Source organism: Sitophilus oryzae, unplaced genomic scaffold (genome assembly GCF_002938485.1).
Source record: "Sitophilus oryzae breed Bouriz unplaced genomic scaffold, Soryzae_2.0 scaffold_1621_pilon_pilon, whole genome shotgun sequence".
NCBI classification, from domain to species: domain Eukaryota; kingdom Metazoa; phylum Arthropoda; class Insecta; order Coleoptera; family Curculionidae; genus Sitophilus; species Sitophilus oryzae.
In genome coordinates this window covers 1,367,541-1,389,767 of record NW_022146305.1, presented here as the reverse complement: position 1 = coordinate 1,389,767, position 22,227 = coordinate 1,367,541, and the positions used below count along the sequence as shown (strand labels likewise).

Here is a 22,227-nt window from a genome sequence, read left to right as displayed (position 1 = left end):
AGGAACCAACCACAGCTTCAGTACAATTTATTAAAAATAATTATTTTCTTATCTATGCTCTCTACTAAACTCTTTGGGTTTCTGCAGTTTATTTTGCCTAAGAGAACGCCCCATTGTAAATTTCTATTTATAAATATCTGTGTCGTGAGAATGAGTGGAATACGTGCATGATTATTTCCTAATTTTTTGTACATACTTATTATTTAAAATTATACATTTACGCGCGCCGTACTATATGGGCTACAGAATAGAAACTAATAATGCAGGAGACTTCTTAATCGTGGCTTCTGTGTCGCAAGCAACAGGTGCCATACTACGAAAAAAAGAAGAATTAGAGAGACGATTGCTCGTTTGTTTTTGTTTACGTTATTGCCAGATCAACTTGTTATAAAAATCGTAACGAGTATACAGGAATTTTCGTTTTTCGATCGTTTTTTAAAAATGAAATCATTGTATTATTTTTCTTTGGACGGGACGATGGAGTTTTTTGTGTAAAATATTTGTAATATAGTGTCCTTTTTCTAATTAACACTGATGGCAGTGTGTGTAGTTTTTATTGATGATACCGTTTAAGTTTTTCTAGACTCTTAAGTGTAATTGTCAGGCTTAATAGATCTACTGACCAGATAAGAATTAGTAGATAGCTAGCACTTGTATTGTACTGTGTACATTATATACAAAAAAATATATGGATGAAAAAATTGCTTTTCATTTTTTCCTATTTGTAAGAACGTACTTTTATACGGTATGATCGAATAAAAACGGCGTCAGCGATGGCTATGAAATGAAGATCGCTGTCATTTTATATGTAAAATTATATGGGAAATGTTATTATCGATCGTCATTCCATAGCCATCGCTGACGCCGTTTTTATTCGATCATACGGTAGTATAGATTTTTTGTACTATAATTTCGCAACAAAACCATGTTCTTTTTTGCTTTACTGCATTCAACGAATAAAAATACAAAAGAAAATTATAAAAATAATAACAAACAAGTTTATTGCATCAAATAAAGACAGAATTTTTAAAGATATAATTGAAAAATCAATATTTATTTACTCTAATTTTATTTATTATACTTGTTTATATCAAATTCAACTAACTGAATATGTTCTCAATCTATTTTTAACGTTATAATTAAGAATTTCGTAATTAAAACGTTTGTATAAGCTCTAAAAGAAAATTGCGTTAATTCAAATTTTTCGTCTAACCCGCGAAACCGATTGCAGCGCAATATTATCGTAGCAGCATTTTTTGAAACTACAATAACATGTGGCGCCATCAGTTGTTAACTAGTTATACTATAATAAAAATAAAAAAGATTTCTGTCAAAACTAAGTTATGCTGTGACATCTAGCGAAAAGTAATGGTATGTAATTTGGATAGAGTTCTGTAACTATTCGGCGGTTGTGACATCTATCGGAAGACAGTTATACTATTAGTTTTCAAAATTAAATTAAAGAAATCTACTTTTTCGAGGTCCCAAAAAGTGCTTAATAAGAGCCATCTATTATTTACACTTAATACTTTTTCTAATTTTAACCAAAGAAAAGTGGCGTATGCCGGCCGGTCTTGGGTTTTTTTGAAATTTTAGCTAGAAAAAACGATTTTATTGGGTATTATTGGTTCGTAATCTTTTCCTAAGGCTCTGCTCGACCTTTTGTAATAGTAAGTACCGTTTATTTCATGTTATTTTACGTATTATCTGATCTTAAAAGTTTTTTTTATCGCCAACCATCATGGCGACTCTTGGCATTTAAGAGTATTTTTACGTTATAATATTGTTTAAATGCGTCCTCTGCAATTCTCTATCGTAAAATCATGCAACATTACTACATAATTGAAGACCTAAATACATATTACAATTCACTTTTTGTTTTTTAAGCTGAATTTGGACGTAACAAGTCCAACACAGAGCCTGGAGTTTTTTTCAGATATCAATTTTCCTATGTCTAGTTTAAAATAATATACTATTTTCTATGTTTTAACATCATAAAACATATTTTCTAAACGTTTGGATATATTTGATTCTAAATATTTTATTATTTGTGGCATTTTATAGAGTATTACATAATGGTTTTTTGTCGTTCCCATTTTTTTAAAACTACACATTTGCAAATGTCTTGTTTTCGTTGTATTGTTGTTTAAATTTTAGGAAAGGTAAACACCATAGGTAAACACATATAGTTATTATAATTTACATTAGCCAGGAAAAGATCTACTAGAATTTATTTTTTTCTTGTTTTTGAAACCTTTCTTACACATCAGTAAAAATTTTGTTTTGATTTTTGAATGTCTGTATTCGTCACGCTGTTCTAAAAGACTGGGGATATTATGAAGGATTAAAAATTGCTTTAAAAAACTCTTACAAATATATTTTCATATGCAAAACACTAATCTTTAGTAGAAGATTGTGACTTTTGAGTGTGCTAAATATATTTTTTGTTTTGTTTTAGACATGTTAATAATAGCACACACGAGCACACAGTCTTCATGCGTCCTTTCACAGAAGTGGATATGGTGGAGATCTCAGACAACAGTGCTTAATTGGGATTGGAAATGACTATGGCGAGGCCTAATCGTGGACGAAGGGTTAAATACGATGCAGGAAGCTAAATAGGCATAGAGAGACAAAGATTTATGGTAAATGGGGGCTTCTATAACACAATTCAGCCCTATCTACAACTACAACTTTGAAACTAAACAAAGTAAGTTTTATTTTTTGTTAATACATATTTTATAAAAAAGTTGTATTTCTCATAGTTTATATTTATTTTAGTCACATTATTGAATATACTTTAATCAATACCAACAGGTAATTTCGTTTAGTTCTTAATTTTCCTGATTGCCTACCCAATCTTTTAAAAAATTGAAATTAAATCCAAGAACAAATTGTATCATCGTTTATTTCTAAATTTAAATTTTAAATCCAGCTACTGTTTTTATAATAATAATGCACTTATTATTTTTATAATGCACTATTGCTCACTAATGCACTATATGCACTATGAGCTAGTAGATATTAAAAATACTATGTATATCACTTTTTAAAGAAATTAATATTAACTATTAACATTACTAAAGTATATAAAACTGTGTAAAAATATAACTTAATAATTCTATTTAGTAGGCTTTATCTTCGTGGCAGTTGTTGGTTATTCCCTCTTCAACTGCAACAGTTTGAAGAAGATGTCATTACATTGATTAAATTCAACATTCAACAGTGGAATGAGGATGAAATTCAACATTGAAGGGAAACTAAATAATTTTAGGTAAATTTGTAAATTTCTGTAATTTTTTTACTATTTTTTTCAATAAAATATATTTAATAAATACATATCTAATATCATTTTGTAGTTTGTATTTTGTAAAATTTGTAGATATATAAATTATAATGAAATGTAATATTATTTATTCCTTTGTTACAGATTTTGTACAACAAATCGATGGAGTAATACAGTTCCAGGGCAGTACATTTTTATCCTTTTGATGAATAGTACCAACAATGCATCAGGACTTATAAGTATATCTAAAATGTTATTCCTTTGGGTAAATATGTTTCAACTGGCATTTAATGTTCATTACAGTGCATTCATTGCATCATTTTTAAATTTAATTAAGTAGGAAAAAAATCCAAGGGGTCTCTGAGTTACGTTTTTATGATTCCTTATTATCATAGACAAATTCAAATCATCTGTTTTTAATTTTGGCCAGTTTTTGGCTTTTGGCTATTTCATTTTCTTTTTGGTAAAATACCATCCACTTAGAACTTTACTTCAAGTTGTTTTTGGTTTACTTTTATTTCTCTATAATAGCTTGACTGCCATATTTTCTTGATTATAGGAGTAACTGTATTTCTATAGGTTTTATTTGTTTGGTAAATATACCATTTACTTAGGATTTTACTTCGTTTTGTTTATGGTTAACTTTTATTTCTCTATAACGGCTTGATTTCTATATTTTCGTCATTGTGGGAATAATATTCATCGATCCTATAAAATATTCCATTGACTGCATTTCTATAAGTCTTATTTTATATGTATTATTTCTCTTATGGTTTGATTTGATTCTTTTAATATTTTTTGGCTGGGTAATTTCTTGTGCAGATATTTAGTTTTGGTGGATTTCATTTTCATGTAGTTTTTCCCAGATCATATACCATGAATTTTTTTTTTTTTAGAAAAAATATCTAAAATTTATTATTATCTAAAATTCTACCATGAATTGCTATAATTTTATGGATTCTGTTGGTTTAGTTTGCCTGTTTTTGAATATAATTTATACACACTTAAAAATCTCACAATAATTATTAGGACTATTTTCCAATTAATTCCTGGCGCATTCGCCATTTATTCAAAAAATCACTCGTCCACAGACGATGTCACTTCTCTTTGTCTTTGCATTTTTCCAATGAATTTTCCTAAGTAACATCGACTCCAGGGCATCACAGCTAGCCTCCCCGCAAAAGAGGAGACCCGGGTCGTCCCCTAACCCTGATGTTCGGGCATCGATGACCTGTGTAGCATGCAGAGGTACCCAAGGGAGTCACCACCCTCTGGTTTACGAGCTAGGTGTTCTAACGCTAGAGGCTTCGGCCGGATACGACCTGGCACCCGAGCTCCGAGACTTCTTCGTGCACGTATTCCGTGACCCTCGAAGGGGCAGGGGGCGGGATATCGGACACATTGAAGATGATGAGGGGGGTCCGCCTGTAGGGGGTCCCGGTGGATGTCCGCTCGATGGGTGACGAGGGCGACCCGAGACGAGGCTGCTTAGCTGGGATGGGAACTGACTGGTGAGGCTTAATCGTCGGACAAGGGTTAAATCGGACGAGGGGGGAGGCGAACTTGATGCTCTGGAGGATCTTTCTTCATGTAATTGAGTCCTATTTTGACGAGATATTCGTTAGAGTAGGCTAAGCATAACTTTTTGTCAATTCGCCTGTACTTATTTATATTTTTTGCTTCGTCTTGCTTTTGTCCTACCTCTCTATTTTTGTCTGCCATATTTTTTTACTACTAGAATATCATTCATCAATTCTGTATATACCCTTCCAATGACTCTCCTGTACATTTGTATATTTTTTCAATTCATCATATATCCTTTTCACTATTTTTCTCCTGTATTTTCTTCATTATGGGAATGTCATTCAACATCATTCATCAATTTTATAAATTCTATAAGTTTTTTGTATATGTATGTATACCTTTTTTGTGTTATTCTTCTGAGACTCTTCTAAGACATATTTCGTCATCATCACCTGTCTAGAATTATAGTTCATTTTGAATTTATTTTCATTCCATTTTTTTTAATTTCTGCAACCAAATCATATCTCAATTTTATTATTTGTCTTCCATATTTTCTTCCTTATGGGAGTGTCATCATACATCAGTTCTATAAATTTTTCCATTGATTGTCTGACTAATCTTTTTATATGTACATTTTTTAGGTATATACATTTTTTTCTGGAACTTTTTCAAGTTCATCTATTTTTCTTCATTCTGGGGGGTGCAAAGCTAGTTCGCCTCCACGTGGTGCACCCTGGGTAACGCTAAATGAACTAGCAAATCTTTTCAGTCAGACAATCCTAGGATCTCCTCTCCATATGATCCATTTCACAAAGTTTCACTTTTCTTTAAGAGGTATGAAGCTATCAAACGAGGCTAACGGTCTTTCTCTTTATTGTTTTTCTTCTAATTTTATTTCTTAACCTCTTCTTTATGTGTATTATTTCTTATTTTACTGTAATTCTTCTAAGACTCCAAGTCTTTGATTTCATTTCTGTTGATGCCATTGTATAGTTTTCGATTCATGAATGGGATATTGTACTGCCTTGGAACAAGGATTTTTGGACAAGGACAGCTGCACTTCAGTTCAACTACCCTCATCAAGATGACATTAGGTTGATTATATTCAACATTCAACAGTGGAATAGGATGAAATTCATCATTGAAGAGGAATAGAATAATTTTAGGTAAATTATACTAAAATATTTTTTTTAAATCAAGTATATTTGACAAACGCCTCATATTATTGTAGATATTTTGTAAAATATTTAGGTATAAATTATAATAAAATCTAATAATATTGATTTCTTTTGTTACAGATTTCCCACCACAAATCGATGGATGTAGACAATTCCATAGCAGTACATTTATCTTTTTGATGAATATTACAATGCCTCTGAACTTAGACATGCATATCTAAAATTTAATTCCTTTGTGTAAATATATTTTAACTGGTATCTAATACTCTCATCAGTGGATTTCATCTTTTTGCCACTTCATTTGCTACTTTGAATTCTATTTCAAGTTGTTTTTGATTTACTTTCGTTTCTCTATAATAGCTAGACCTGTATATATGATTGTTTGTAGCAATTCTATACAGCATCCGTTTGACTGTATTTCTATAAGTCTTATGTGACTGGTAAAATATTATGCTATCTATTTAGAATTTTACTTCAAGTCGTTTTTGATTACTTTCATTTCTCTATAATAGCCCCATATTTTCTCCATTGTGGGAATAATAACGTCATTCATTAATTCTTTAAAATATTTTATTGCCTGTATTTCAATAAGTCTCTTTTAATTCTATTATTTTTCTTATGGTGTCATTCTTCTAATACTGTTTTGCTTGTGTAATTCCTTGTACAAAATTTTAGTTTTGATGGATTTATTTTCATGTCGTTTTTCTGAGGTCATATGTCATGAATTGCTATAATTTTATGGATTCTGTCTCTTTAGTTTGCCTGTGTTTAAATATAACTTAAAAACACAATAACATACTTAAAAATCTCACAATGATGACTATTTTCCAATAAATTCCTGGCGCATTCGCCATTTATTCAAAAAAATCTGAGTCGGGCGATGTCACTTGTGTTTTTGCTAGTCCATTTTCCAATGAATTTTCCTGAGTAACATCGACTCCAGAGCATCACAGCTAGCCTCCCTGCAAAAGAGGAGACCCGGGTCGCCCCCTAACCCTGATGTTCGGGCATCGATGACCTGTGTAGCATGCAGAGGTACCCAAGGGAGTCACCACCCTCTGGTTTACGAGCTAGGTGTTCTAACGCTAGAGGCTTCGGCCGGATACGACCTGGCACCCAAGCTCCGAGACTTCTTCGTGCACGTATTCCGTGACCCTCGAAGAGGCAGGGGGCGGGATATCGGACACATTGAAGATGATGAGGGGGGTCCGCCTGTAGGGGGTCCCGGTGGATGTCCGCTCGATGGGTGACGAGGGCGACCCGAGACGAGGCTGCTTAGCTGGGATGGGAACTGACTGGTGAGGCTTAATCGTCGGACAAGGGTTAAATCGGATGAGGGGGGGCGAACTTGGTGCTCTGGAGGATTTATTTCATGTGCTTGATGTCATATTTTGACTAGATCTTCGTTAGAGGAGGCTAAGCATAGTCTTTGATCAAATTTCCAGTTCTTATTGACCACATACTTCTTTTTTTTTTGCTTTTGGCCTATTTCTATTTCACTATTTTTGTCTGTCATATTTTCTTTATTTTTGGGATATCATCATTCGTCAATTCTATAAACTCTTCCCAGTTATTGTCTTATATATTTGCATACCTAGAAAATGATTTAACACATTTATATTGTCTGCATAGAATTATTGTTTTTTTTATCAATTTTCATCCTATTCTTCTAAAACCATCCCTCATTTTCGTGGCATATTTTCCCACTCATCCCTTTTATTTATTTTATTATTTTTCACTCATAGTTTCTTTATTATTGGAATATCATCATTTACTCTTCTATTTGTTTGTCTTATTCATTATTCTGTTATCCTCCTAAGACATAGTATTTCAACTTTCAACATATCTATTCCCTGTATTATATTTTTTTATTCTTTTTCAATGCATCATATCTCTAAGTTACTTTTTGTCCCCCATATTTTCTTCCTTGTGGGAATGGCATCATTCAGCAATTCTAAAAACTCTTCCATTGAAAGTTAAGGTCTTATATGTATATAATTTTATTTTTTTGTGTCATTCTTCTGAGACTTTTCTAAATTCATCACACATTTTATGCAATTTTTTTCAACTCTACATACCTCTAGCTCTTTATTTCTATCTCATTTTATTTATCTTGATTCTGTGAAATCTTCTATTTCTTTCTCTCGTTTTTTTTTAAATTGAGTTCTTTAATGGAGTACTGCTTTGGAACAAGAATTTTTTGGGAAAGCTGCATTTTCACTGAAGAGTCCCTCTTGAAGATGCCACTAGGTTGGTGGCATCAATTGAGAATGAAATTCATCACTGAAGTTGAAGCTATTAGGTAAATTAAACTACATGGTGTCTTTTTTTAAATCGATTATGTTAAATAAACACCCAATTTTATTGTATTTTATAAAATATTTTAGTATAAATGATTAAATTTAAATATAGCATTTTGGCGCACTTTTTATTGGTGTATAGGCAACTAAAAATACAATTACGTGTATGTAGAGTTGCCTGTATTAGTGTTTATTTTTTTAATTTGTAGTTTTTTAACGTTTTAAATGTCATAATTAAAATATTCCTTAATTAAGAATCACAGTTACACAAATGCAGTCAACTTAGTCGTGTTTTTTCTTGTATTGAGTTATTGTTATTTGCTATAAAAAAGATTTCTATGTTACGAAAAAATGCTATATAATACCTACTGCTCTATTAATTTACTGAAAATGCAATGTCATAGAAGTAATAGATTTTAATTGTGATTTTAATCAAGCATGTTAAGCGGGCCTCACACGACCAGGATTATTGACAGTATTTCCATAACTGTCCTGTCAGTAATATGGACTGTGTGAGGGAAAACTTACTGATGTGATTGTCAGTATACCGATATACTTTGGCAATCTTGAAAGTATTTTGGGATAGTGACAATATCCAATACAATCAATAATACTGATCGTGTGAGGCCCACTTTAGTGAACAAACAATTAATTATTTCTTTATATTTTCCTTACAGAACCAAGACTTTCCCGAAGGGTACCCAGAAGATTTATTTACGTCCACATAGACATCAGCATGTCCATCAACACCTTGGATTTTAATGTACTTTTTATGTTACTCTTGTTAATAAAATATAATAATTATGTTAATAAATAATAATTAAAAATAAATGAGTTTAATTGAACCTAAAAACTGTCTAATCCTGAACAAAAAGAAAAAGTTATTTATCACAAAAATAATATATATTCTAATAATAAACAAGTTGTTCAGAAATAGGCAGTATTTTATATAAAAATAATATCTACCATTACACCACAGCTTCAATCTTAATATTACACCCTCGCTCGTATTCCTGATACATATGGGAGAAAATTCAATTTTTGTCAAAGGCTGTACGAACCCGCTCCTGATCGAAAATCCAAGCGTCAGTTTTGAATAAAAGGTAGTCAAAATAAATTCCACTTGGTAAAAATCAGAGGACTTGACCAACGAGCTCGAACGAGTTAGATTTTTTCGAAAAACGGCCATAACTATAAGAGATATCGAGGAAGGGAAGACGGCATTCGATTCGCCTTTCAACCCTCTATAAGGGTGCATAAATAGGGCGCGATCGGAGACAAAAAAAAATTTTCGCCAAAAATTTTTTTTGTCTCCGATCGCGCACTCGTCTTGAGCCCTTATAGAGGGTTGAAATGCCTATTGAAAGCCGAGTTCCGTTCCTCTCTAACCCTGATAGTTTCCGAGATATTAAGGGTTGAAGTTTGGAAACGAGGTCGAAGTGCTAGAGCCAGTAGAAAAATCGTTAATTAATGATATATTTACGTGTGGTACAAAATTTACTGCTTACCTCTTTACTCTTATGCGTTCTTGATAGAAATCGGCGATTTTTGACCCGGTTTACACATTTTCGTGCGGTCTTTCACAAAAATTGAATTTTCTCGGATATGTATCAGGAGCACATAAGAGCGACAAGGTAAATATTGGCACTCAATTTACTCCTCACCTCTTCACACTTATGTGCTCCTGATAGAAGTCAGTGATTTTCGACAAGGATTAAAAGTTTTTGTTCAATGTGAAGAGGAATATATTTGGTTCTTGGGATCCCATATATACCTCCTTGCTCTTTATGTTTTCCTGATAGAAACTTAATATTTTGAAGAGAATTAAATAATTTTATGCAAGTTTTGCCAAAAGTCAAAGAATATTTTCGATTTCTACCAGGATCATATAAGAGCGAAGAGGTCCTATACAATAAATAAAAATCAATTTAAAAGGTCTGTAAGTTTTATTTATTTAAATGTAATTATGCTAAATATAATGTCATCTAAAAATACTAAATATTTTATAAGAAATTATATTAAAGTAAATAAAAGCCAGCCTTGGTAGTTATGGGTATCTTGCAGTGTCGTTGGAATGTAGGAACGGGTCCATTTAATCAGCTTACGAGATGATGTGTTCCAGAGATCCAAACCTGTAATAAAAAAAATAACTAGCTTTAAATTATGTAGTAAAACATCACTGATTTAAAATCCAACAGAGCCGAAACTCTCAGCTGTTCTAAGTTGAACACCAATCTGTTTAACAATAAATAATATTTATTATTGTTATACATAACTTTGAAAAACTCCAGGTATAGGTACATATATCGTATGACCGAAGAAAAAAAAACGGCGTCAGCGATGGCTGTGAAATGACCTAATGAAATGACGATAGATGACATTTCCCATATAAAATGACAGCGATCTTCATTTCATAACCATCGCTGACGCCGTTTTTTTTTCGATAATACGGTATTATATCAATCGAATTATAAGTTAAAATATATAAAACACATGCATTTGTAGGAAATTACTATTTAAATTACAGAATTTATGCTATCTCTTTACATTTTTTACGTCTGTTAATTTCACGAGTTTTATAAAAATATTTATATAGGCGCATTCACCATTTCGTCAAGTAGAAACCCTCGGTTTTATAATACCCTTGCTTACAAGGATAATACTAATATTTAGAACCTTTATTCAGGGAAAGTGAGACTCTTATAAAACGATATATGATATACAGAGTGTTAACACAACTCGTCCAGTAGGAACAAAATTTGGCTGGGAAATTACGAAAGATAACTCCCATTTTTGTCTTCAATCAGCACAATATTCTATTCAAATTCATATTTTGATTTCAATAATATCTAAAATAAGTTTGCTAAGTATAGTAAGTAACCAAAATATTGGATCATTGGCGAATTGTAGTATTGTATATTATGTCATCGAAAACACATTTTTTATTTTTGTTTTTGTGTTTGTTTTTTGCAGTAATAATCACAGAATATTTACCTTTAGTTAGTTGTTCAACTATGACTGCTTATATCTTCTGCTGTTTGAATAAATATCCTTAGCCAGTCATTGTCCTTTGTCTGTTTCTTATTCCATAAACAAATTCATTAGACAACCTTGAATAATTATGGAGTCCTACAAATAAAGATACTATAATATCTAAATAATAAAATAAGAGTATTATTTATTATTTTGTTATAGGCAATGAGGACAAGGATAAATAATATTTAATATTTTTTCTTATATCAATCTTCAATAAACATTGAAATAGGTAGTTGCTCTATTGTTGTTAGCTAAGCAAATAAAAGTCTGTTAATTTCAAGAAATTTAAAACATTTTTTAATAAGCGCATTCACCATTTCGTCAAGAAGAGACGCTTCGTTTTTTTTGCTGATAAAAAATATTTAGTTTAGAAGCCTTATTCAGAAAAAAAACGAGAGTCTCATTAAGGGTATATGATATACAGAGTGTTCGCACACCTCGTCCATTAGAGGAAAAAATTAGCCTTGAAATGACGGGCGATAACACCAATTTTTTTGCTTCAATCAACATATCTTTCTATTCAAATTCATATTTTGGCCAATAATATCTAAAATAATAATGCTAAGTAATCAAAATATTGGAGCAATGGCGAATTATAGTATATATGCCATTAAAGAAAACGCATTTATTTTTATTTTTGAGTATTTGCTTTTTGCAGTAATATTCACAGAATATTTACCTTTAGTTAGTTGTTCAACTATGACTGCTTATATCTTCTGCTGTTTGAATAAATATCCTTAGCCAGTCATTGTCCTTTGTCTGTTTCTTATTCCATAAACAAATTCATTAGACAACCTTGAATAATTATGGAGTCCTACAAATAAAGATACTATAATATCTAAATAATAAAATAAGAGTATTATTTATTATTTTGTTATAGGCAGTGAGGATAAGGATAAATAATATTTAATATTTTTTCTTATATCATTCTTCAATAAACATTGAAATAGGTAGTTGCTCTATTGTTTTTAGCTAAGCAAATAAAAGTCTGTTAATTTCAAGAAATTTAAAACATTTTTTAATAAGCGCATTCACCATTTCGTCAAGAAGAGACTCTTAGTTTTCTAATGCTGATAAAAAATATTTAGTTTAGAAGCCTTATTCAGAAAAAACGAGACTCTCATTAACGGTATATGATATACAGAGTGTTCGCACACCTCGTCCATTAGAGGAAAAAATTAGCCTTGAAATGACGGGCGATAACACCATTTTTTTTTGCTTCAATCAGCACAATATTCTATTCAAATTCATATTTTGGTCAATAATATCTAAAATAATAATGCTAAGTAATCAAAATATTGGAGCAATGGCGAATTATAGTATATATGCCATTAAAGAAAACGCATTTATTTTTATTTTTGAGTATTTGCTTTTTGCAGTAATATTCTCAGAATATTTACCTTTAGTTAGTTGTTCAACTATGACTGCTTATATCTTCTGCTGTTTGAATAAATATCCTTAGCCAGTCATTGTCCTTTGTCTGTTTCTTATTCCATAAACAAATTATTTAGACAACCTTGAATAATTATGGAGTCCTACAAATAAAGAGACTATAATATCTAAATAATAACATAAGAGTATTATTTTATTATGGGCAATGGAGGGACGGATAAATAATATTTAATAATTTTTCATATATTACTCTTCAACATACTATGAAATAGGTAGTTGATCTGGTCTGTAAGTTTGGATATTTAACTTAGATAATTCATGTTGCTTTTATGTAATAAAATAGATATATAATACACAGTTGGCTTGTGATATCTAACTTTTAAAGAAAAAGATTAAATCATAAATAATTAAAGAAATATTTAATAAATGATACTTTCTGGAAATAATTTTATTAAACCCCTGACTGTACATGCAACCAACAATACACGTTATATTTAAAGCAAATTGGATGTATTTGTATTTAAGTGTGCTTTCAAATACAAATTTACAAGTAATGCAATACTAAATATGTTATTTTTATCACTAAAAAATTATCATAGATTTATGATGCATTTTTTCAACATTTACACAAAGGAACTGTTTATTTAAATTGGAATAAAAGTAAGAAATCTTTACCTGTTTGATGGTCCATCATTCGATTTGCAAATACAAATAATTCCGGTATGATTTCAGTGAATTTCATGAAGATATTATGTAGCATTTCGCCTTCTTCCTTGTGTCCATAGAAAATGACTCTAATTTTATATGTATCCTGTGAAATAAAAAAATATTAATATGTATTAAGATCGTCATACTAGACATAAACAAATTTAAAAAGAAATTTTAAAGAAAAAAGCATTATATATATATTTATAATTACAGCATTCAAGCAAATACATAAAGGTAGTCAATTAAGTAAGAAAATATTATAATAAGTCAGTAATTAGCTTGAATAAATGATACTGCCAAGATACTAGAATTGATTTTAATTAACAACTTCACTACGACTGAAATAAATAATGCTTTTACTCAAAATAAATTGCTTCAACTATGGTTATATATTCTTTTACTTACCTTAAACGGAAGCAATGATTGACTGATCCCAACAAAGTTCTATTAAACTACAACAGACTTCCTACGTAACTTCATTCATCCTTGAAAGATATGGTTGCTTTCTTCTACGAAAATTGCATTCTATTATAGACCAGAATCCTTTGTAAGTATTAGAATGATCCCTATAAAACAATAAAAGATATAGATATGCTGTAATAAATGTGTATTAAACCTTTAAATTACTTTATATTAAACTTATGTACCTCTACAGTTCAAATCTTTTATAAGACAATTACCACATTGTAATGAATAGTGTTATGTTTTATATTTTATAGTGTGTACTACGCGAGTGTTAAATTTTGAGTCAACTTTATTAAAAAATGAGGAGGAAGTGAACTCTTACATGAGATAAACATTCAAATTCAAAGGGATGATTCTTTTCTTATTATTGTGTAAATATGTAAATGTAAATACCCATTTTCAACTAACTGAGTTATTCTCAAGTACTGTAGATGTGCTTGTGTATTATATAACTATATATTTATCCTTTGTCTGCCTATGTATTAACATTTTTTAACTCTATAAAAATAAATGTTAATTTTTTATATCAACTTTGTTCTGTTTATGTCCCAAAACGACAAGCAAGAATTTTTTAATGAGTGTGAGAGAGACAGAGAAAACACTAAAAAAGGATGCAACGAGTGCGAAAGAGAAAACTTAGACAGAGACGGAAAATAAGTTCCCAGAAATTCTCATAGATGGCGCAAACGCAGAATTAGTTTTGCTTTTGATATATAGAGGGCACCAGACTTTGCGTTAGTTCAGAAAGTAATAAACAGATGTCGCTACAATATTTTTTAGTACCACTATCACAACATAGGTGGCGCTCGAGATATAAAATATAGAAATCTGTTTGTCGGTAAATATTTAAAGTGCGCCATCTATGAACGTAAAATTAAAGCATTAATTTAAAAGTTTGGTTGAAAAAGCTGCTAAATATTCTTATTTTAGAGTTAAATAAAGTAAATATTTGAATAAATTAATTGTTAATATATTCTGCGATTCTTAAAGATTCTTTAAAACATTAAGATAACCAACAAGGTAAAAATTATTTTGAGAAATAGAGATATTCATATAAAAAGTTGGTATTTCGCTAAAAACTCAATAACTTAGTTACTTCCATTGTTTTAGTTTTATATTGACTACTGTTTATGATTACTTCCAAAAAAATTACTACAATCACAGATAACATAGTAAAACCACAGTATAAAGAATAATTCTCTATTCTGTGATAAAACACAATGTTATCTGTGCTATAAATCAGGGGGAGTCACAATAAAAGTAGTGATTAATTAAAAAAAACCTCATACTAGGCATGATGGAATGAATAAGAAATATACAGGGTATTTTTTAAAAATTTTCAACAGTTTTTTTTTAATAAATAGTTAGAAAATACAGTCCTATACAGGGTGAGCCTTAAATAAGTGTAAATATTTTTAGGGGTGGTATATGTCGACCCCAGGAACACGTCTATGAGGCTTTTTGCGCAAAAAAAGTTGTTGAGAATCGTTCATTTTCTTTTAAATTTTCCTGTATATTTTAGAAAAATTTTTAGAACTGCACGGTCACCGCAAATTTTCCCACTGTATAATTTCTTAATTTCTGATATACCATAGGATCGAAAAAAAAACGGCGTCAGCGATGGCTATGAAATGAAAATCACTGTCATTTTACATGTGAAATTATAAACGGGGAATGTCATTGATATTCATTTCCAAGCCAACTGGACGCCGTTTTTTTTTCATACGGTATTACCACATGGTTACAGCTTTACTCTATAGTTACGACACTAAAAGAGATCCAAATACTCCAACATTTTTTATAATTTATTATATTAATTTACTAATATTGGCACTTTATTTAAGACACATCCTGTATATATTTCGAATCCTTGTTTTAAACTTGGACCCTCAAAATAAAACAAATAAAACATATATTTCTACTAGTTGAAGTCTGGCGCATCCGCCAAGGCATCAGAAAAAAAAACTTTTTATTTTTTTTAATTAAATGAAAAACAAAAAATCCGGCGACGACAGTTTTTAGAAGAGCTAATTAGCTATCTTTTAGTAAAAAAAGCAACTTTCTAGAGCAAGTCGTTACTTCAGTAGAGACGACACAGATAAACATTAGCATTTTATATATGTAGATATATTATTTTATTACAAAACTTAAGAACAAATTAAATTACAAAAAAAACATTCTTATTTTACCATGTGACCAGCCACATAAAGACTACAAGAGTGACCACATTCCTGTCATCTCCGCAATAAACAAACTTTTGAAGTATTTCCAGTGGCGTGCGGTCTAATAACGTCATCAACCTGACAGGTCTCAACATCAACGTCAACGATCAGAGCATCGAAAGCTTTGTTAACAGCAAAATTTCCAATTTGGTCCTGCAAGTGACGTACTGTAAACGAAATAAAAAATAATTAATTAAAAAAGGGCGTTTTAAAATAAATAAAAGAAAAAATACCACAAGCGCCGCCTAAATTAGCCAAACAAAATACTTGATCGTACGTTAGAGGGTCATAATTATTTTTAATAAACGACAGATGGACTGACGTATCCAAAGCTGACTTCATCGCTTGTCTTATTGATGGGACAGGCCCTCCTGATACGTCTGCGAAGAAAAAAACACAATGGGTCACCCTGTATACAGACTATAACAAGGAACAAGCGAGTATAACTAACCTGAACCCAGGCCAACTTTGATGTCTCGTTCTAACAGTCTTTTGACGTCGCACAGTCCAGATTTGACACATGTGTTGGAATCTGGACATTCCCGTATTTCTCTCAGCAATTTTTTATTTGGGAGATTCCCGTATTTCTCTCAGCAATCAGATCTAAGTCTTCGTCGGTCAGGTAGATCCCGTGTGCCAGAAGTATCTAGAAATTAAAATGATTAGAGTTATTAATAATCCAATAAATAAACAATAAAAAAAGTTGTCAGATCTAACGTAAAACCAAGTCAGTAAATTTTGTATTTTTTATAGTAGTGTGGGCCTAAGGTGTGTACCTTATCAGTTAGAAGTTTGGCCTCGTCATAGACTCTAGCGTAGGGTTTGTTGTAAGTCTCTTAGACTATGGGAATTTCGTCCTTATTTTCTGCTATGTGACTCTAAAAGAATAGAAAACAATACATTATATCAAGGAGAATTAAATAAAATATTGTTAATGTTTTAAGCTAAAACATTTAAGTAAACATATACAGGGTGGTCAGAACTCAGAACTGTATTCCAGAAATTTTAGCAGCATATTCTGCAGGTAAAAATAAGTAAAAAAATTCGTAAGTTAAAAAAAATGATTAGTTTCGGAGATACAGAGTGTAGAAGTTTCAATTTTATTTCGATTTTTCCAAAAAAAATGGACAACATACCGAAATTCAGGATTTTCCCGTAAATCCCGGACGTCTGGCACCTCTAGAGACATATTCAACGAGACTTCGAAGATTCTAGTTGGTTCTAGACCTAGATACTTTCAGAATATACCGGGTGCGTCTCAAAAGTGGCTCACCCCTATAACTTTTTTTTATTTTTTAGATAAAACAACAAGATTTGGTATGTTTTCGGTCACTTCCGGTTTCACCGGAATTGACTTAGACAAGGAAAGAGAGGGGACAGGTAACACGGCAGCTGAGAGTGAGGCCACTTGTCACCACTCGAAATTCTCCAATGGCGTAGCATCAGAAATTATAGCTTGTACCTAGATGATAAAAAATATTTATTAAAACGTTAACTAATATATCGTTTATTTTTGAGTAATGCATATACAATTTTGTGCTTTATAGTCTCACCTTTATAATATTAGAATATCTAAGCCGATAATGCAAAATTTATTTAACAGTCACAGTGAACTGACCATCAAGACAATTATTTATTTATTAACGTGTGTATAATGTATAATTAAATAAAAAATAATGTAAATATATATGTTCTAAACGTGTATATACATATATACCGAATGATCGAAAAACAACGGCATCCTGTTTGTTTGGAAATGACGATCGATGACATTCCCCATCTTGACAGGTAAATTTAAGTTTTATGTAACAACTATACATATAGATTTTTTATAACCAAAATTTTTCATGTTTTTTTTATAGTCTACAATTATTATTTTACATATTTGATACCGAATATATAACTTGATACTGAATACTTTATACATTTTTTTACATGTAAAATATATAAAAAAATGTTTATTGCAGAACTACGCCACTGGAGAAATCCTGTCTGAGTAGCATTATTTATAGTTTCAAACATTAATTATAATATAGGATATTGAAAATACTACTTGGAATTAATAAAAATAGTTTGTTTTGGATGTGGTACAAGACATATTAATAGCATTTTACATATTTTTACTGCTATAATGAAAAAAATGTACATTTTATGGCTACATAGCACAAGTTGTGCATCAACTTTTACCTGTAAAATGTAATTCCAGTCATTTTTTTCTCGCTTCAGCCTTTGCAGCCATACGCCGAACATCTCACCATACTAAACAACACAGTTTATAAATTTAAAACAAAACAGTATTCACAAAAAACATAAAAATTCTCTTGGTGTCACCTCGAAATCTTGTCACCAAAGTATGGCCGCCGATCAAATTTTGGCCTCAAAAATTTTTCACTGGAGAATAAGCGTGTTAGCTGTCCTCTCTCTTTCCTTGTCTAAGAAATAAACCATATGTGGGGCATTTGTGAAAATGTCAAAAGTTGACATATGATATGTCATTCTATTCAGAGTGTCATTTTCTATCGAATAAAGTAAAAAATACCGAGGGTGCCATTTAAAAATCAAAGGTGGTAGTAATTTCCGCAAATTTTCAAAAAAATCGTTGTTTAAAATTTATGTAATAATTTGTGTCTCAATTTTACACATTTATTATTCAAAGACCTAAACCCTTGCCTAAACGGTTAAAATTTTAGTCATAGTGTCGTAGTTATCCAATAGATGGCAGCATATAATTATATGATTTTCGATTGATCAAAATCAGCAGCTTTTACAGAATAGTTCCTCTGTAGCAGATCATTCGTATTGAACACAGCTCTACTATTTAATTTTCTGGAGATACAGGTTAGGTTTCAGTACTTTTTATAGTATAGATTGTATTAGTTATTGTTTATTGTGACCTAAGTTTGAGAATTTTTATCAGCGATTCAAACTGTGGTTGTTGGATATGTCATCTAAAATTCCCGAAAAGGCTGTTCAAGGGGGTTCTTGTACTTTTTGCGACAAATATGATTCCACTCTGGAGGAACATATAGAAACCATGACTCATAAGAGGTAATCCATTGTAATGTTAGTTGTATTGTACATATTTAGTGGCAACGTCCTTCTCTTATTGGATTACGTAATTTATTATAATTTCCAAAGAATTTAATATTAGATATGTTAGGGAAAGGAATTTTAGGTGTGTTTCTTTTTAGAGCTGCTAAGAGACTGTTTTGCCACTTTTGTGGTATTCAGTTCTTCTCCGATTCTGAGCGTAATAAACACAGGAACGAATCTGAAGATCATGAAACAAAAACTATAACAAGAGTCGCAAACCATCCTCTATTTAAAATCTTACCTGAAGATTCCGATGAACAACTAGATGAAGCACTACAGAAACTAGTTTACTATCTATACTATTCAAATGCATTACCTTACAATGTCACTTTGGAATATTTAAGGTATTATCAACAGAAAGTCAGATCCAAACATTCGATTTTTGATACGCCAACAAATTCATCAGAAATTTTTAAGAATGGTTTAGCGAACATCATTGCAGAACAACATATCTTATTAAAATGCGATAAGAAAGCCAACTCAACTAGGATTAAAGTTTTGCAGGAAATACAATGTTTAGTAAAACTTTTTATGGAACTTAGAGTTGATTTACATAGAACGCGCCTGCCTCTTGTATCAAAATGGAATGAGGTTTTATTTAGCGTTACCAAAAATAAAACCGAAAATTGGTAAAAATATCCAATGTTTTCTTGTTTCACTTGTTTATATTTTTTATCATTTTACTTTAGACTTTAATTTTCTACTTTATATTATTAATTCAATTAAGTTTGTAATGCTTCATTTCATTATTTTAGTTTGATATTCTGATTTTCGACTTTGATTTTATATTGCGTTTATTATTCGTTCAGTTAACTTGTTATAAGTTTATACTACATTATGTTAGTATATAAGTTTATTCTTTAATAATTATTCCAAATAAAAAGTTATATTTTGAAGAACTACATAAATGCTTTTATTTACTTATTTTATTTTGAACAAACAACAATAATGTGTAAAATATGTCTATTTAATCATTTTTAGGCATTTGATAAGTTTTTAGTCATATTGTCATAGTTTTCCCATAGTTGGCAGCATATAGTTATATTTGTATCAAAACGGAATGAGGTTTTATTTAGCGTTATCAAAAAGAAAACTCTAGTAAAGTAAAAATATCAAATGTTTTCTTGTTTCACTTGTTTGTTTATAATTTTATTATTTTACTTTAGACTTTAATTTTCTACTCTATATTAATCATTCAAGTAAGTTTGTAATGCTTCATTTCATCTTTTTTTTTCAAAAAACCTGATTTTAAAGTGTTAATACCTTGTAACTGGAAAACTATGCATTTCCATACCCATGTTTATTGAAACTTTTTTTGTATTTTTTGATGAGGAATCAATAAGTATTAATTCCAAAAAAAGGTTAATTATGAAAAACTACATAAATACTTTTATTATAATATGAACAAACAATAATGTGTAAAATATTTCTGTTTAGCATAGTCAATTTATAATTATTAATTTAAATATAATATGGCTCTTGATAAGTTTTTAGTTATAGTGTCGTAGTTATCCGATAGGTGGCAGCAAAAAATTATACGATTTTTAAGGACTTTTTTATCAGGAATGTTGCAAAAAATCGGAGAGCTTTTACAGACGTAGAGCTGTCATGGAATTGAGTTATTGAAAAATTATCATAGCCCACTTTTTTTATTTCATTAATAAAAAGGTTTTTTAATTCGTTACTTTTTCATTATACATATTCGTATACCTAAAATAAATCGCTTTTAAGTTAGTTAAGATTTAGTTATAAACGGTAATCTTTATTTAGTTATAAAGGGCAAAAACCTTTTCACTAGTGAAATAAAAAGAGTGGGTTTCCATTTGAAAAAAAAATGATTTATGGTAATTTTTTAATCGCTCAATTTCATGACAGCTATACGGCCAATATTATATATGACATTCGAAGAATTTAATTTTTGAAATAGATAGCCACATGTGGTTGTGGTAATGACTAAATTTGTCGTTTAGGCCATACAGATTTTTTGACAGGTAGTCTTTTTCCTCCAAAAATGTTAATTTTTTTTTCTCAAAAACGATTAATGTTAGCTATAGAGTGTATGATATCAAAATTCAGAAAATTGTACAGAGAATTCATGGGGCGTACCGGGCGTACCCATTTATAGTAGTTATTAGTAGTTATAGTATTTATAGTAATATTTTTAATCGATAGATCTCGTTGTGAAACAGTAATGTGCAAAAAATGTCCGATTTAGATGTCGTAGTTCTTTAGAAACGTATAATGCACACTCAGCCTGGGACACCCAGTGGCGTAGCTACCTAGGGGCTAGGCGGGGCAGTGCCCCGGGGCCCTCAAGCTCAAGGGGCCCTCGAATCCTTACCAGAAATCTCAATCGAACTGAACTTTTGGAAATTTCTCCCATTTCCATAATTAATATAACAGGTTGCAACCCCACTTTAATCATGACAACTCAGTTGAGAGAAATTATGGAGGGCTTAAAAAAGGAGGTTTATCGGTAATAGCCTTGTATATGAATTTTTAAAGTAGCTCAACCTAAGACGTTTATGGATGTAAAGCACCAGATGGCGGGGCGTATTTCACAGTCTTTTACTACAGAAAAATATTTTTTGTTACTTTGAATTTTGAAGCGACCAATAAAAACAGAGAAAATAAAAATCGATAATTTTCGTACTGTGCCAATTGGTTACTAATAGACCAGATACTTTTTGTCTATTAGATATGCTATAAAAGCTGGTCGGGTATTTACAATTCGACCATTGTAAATACCCGACAAATTTCGCAAGGCCGACGAGGCCGATGCTTTTCACTGATAAGAAAAAAAAATGTTTGTTTAGATAATTTTCGAGATATTTTTTCTTTCTGAATGCACATTTTTAAAGTATTTTATATTCTTTGTCCGCTTGATCTAATATACTGGTTGCACGTATCGAGGTTCTGTTTCCTCTAGTTTTAAAAAATGTTCTTATTTCTTTGTAGTTGTAGTGGTTGTAGTGTAAAATTAGATTAATTTTATTAAGTTTAATTATAATGTTTAGTGTAGA

At 30.7% G+C, this 22,227-nt stretch overlaps 1 protein-coding gene and 2 long non-coding RNA genes across 6 annotated transcripts; 2 read left to right on the top strand and 1 right to left on the bottom strand.

Moving 5' to 3' along the window:
• Positions 1 to 5,519: 5,519 nt before the first annotated feature.
• LOC115880407 lies at positions 5,520 to 7,093 on the top strand. The gene is made up of 2 exons (XR_004049873.1): positions 5,520 to 5,976; positions 6,109 to 7,093. It is a non-coding gene; the product is annotated as an uncharacterized LOC115880407 (long non-coding RNA).
• A 3,144-nt stretch (positions 7,094 to 10,237) lies between these two features.
• On the bottom strand, positions 10,238 to 14,455 carry LOC115880391. 3 transcript variants are annotated; one of them, XR_004049857.1, is made up of 7 exons: positions 14,212 to 14,455; positions 13,830 to 13,990; positions 13,392 to 13,527; positions 12,725 to 12,859; positions 12,004 to 12,138; positions 11,283 to 11,417; positions 10,238 to 10,420 (listed from the first exon to the last, which is right to left on the bottom strand). It is a non-coding gene; the product is annotated as an uncharacterized LOC115880391 (long non-coding RNA). The 3 variants fall into 3 exon arrangements; XR_004049856.1 differs by having other exon boundaries at positions 14,283 to 14,455; XR_004049858.1 differs by having other exon boundaries at positions 14,298 to 14,455.
• Positions 14,456 to 18,861: 4,406 nt separating this feature from the next.
• Positions 18,862 to 20,106, top strand: LOC115880366. Of its 2 annotated transcripts, XM_030897577.1 has the most exons (3): positions 18,862 to 18,949; positions 19,029 to 19,159; positions 19,303 to 20,106. In XM_030897577.1, exons 2-3 carry the CDS (start codon positions 19,053 to 19,055, stop codon positions 19,835 to 19,837), a joined length of 642 nt encoding a protein of 213 aa, XP_030753437.1. In that variant the 5' UTR covers positions 18,862 to 18,949; positions 19,029 to 19,052; the 3' UTR covers positions 19,838 to 20,106. The 2 variants fall into 2 exon arrangements, with proteins under 2 accessions (XP_030753437.1, XP_030753436.1); XM_030897576.1 differs by lacking the exon at positions 18,862 to 18,949 and having other exon boundaries at positions 18,956 to 19,159.
• The last annotated feature ends 2,121 nt before the right edge of the window (positions 20,107 to 22,227 follow it).

Coding starts and splice junctions, on each gene's coding strand:
- LOC115880366 (XM_030897577.1), top strand. CDS start 19,053: ATGTCATCTAAAATTCCCGAAAAGGCTGTTCAAGGGGGTTCTTGTACT. Junction 19,160..19,302: donor GAAACCATGACTCATAAGAG/GTAATCCATTGT, acceptor GTTTCTTTTTAG/AGCTGCTAAGAGACTGTTTT.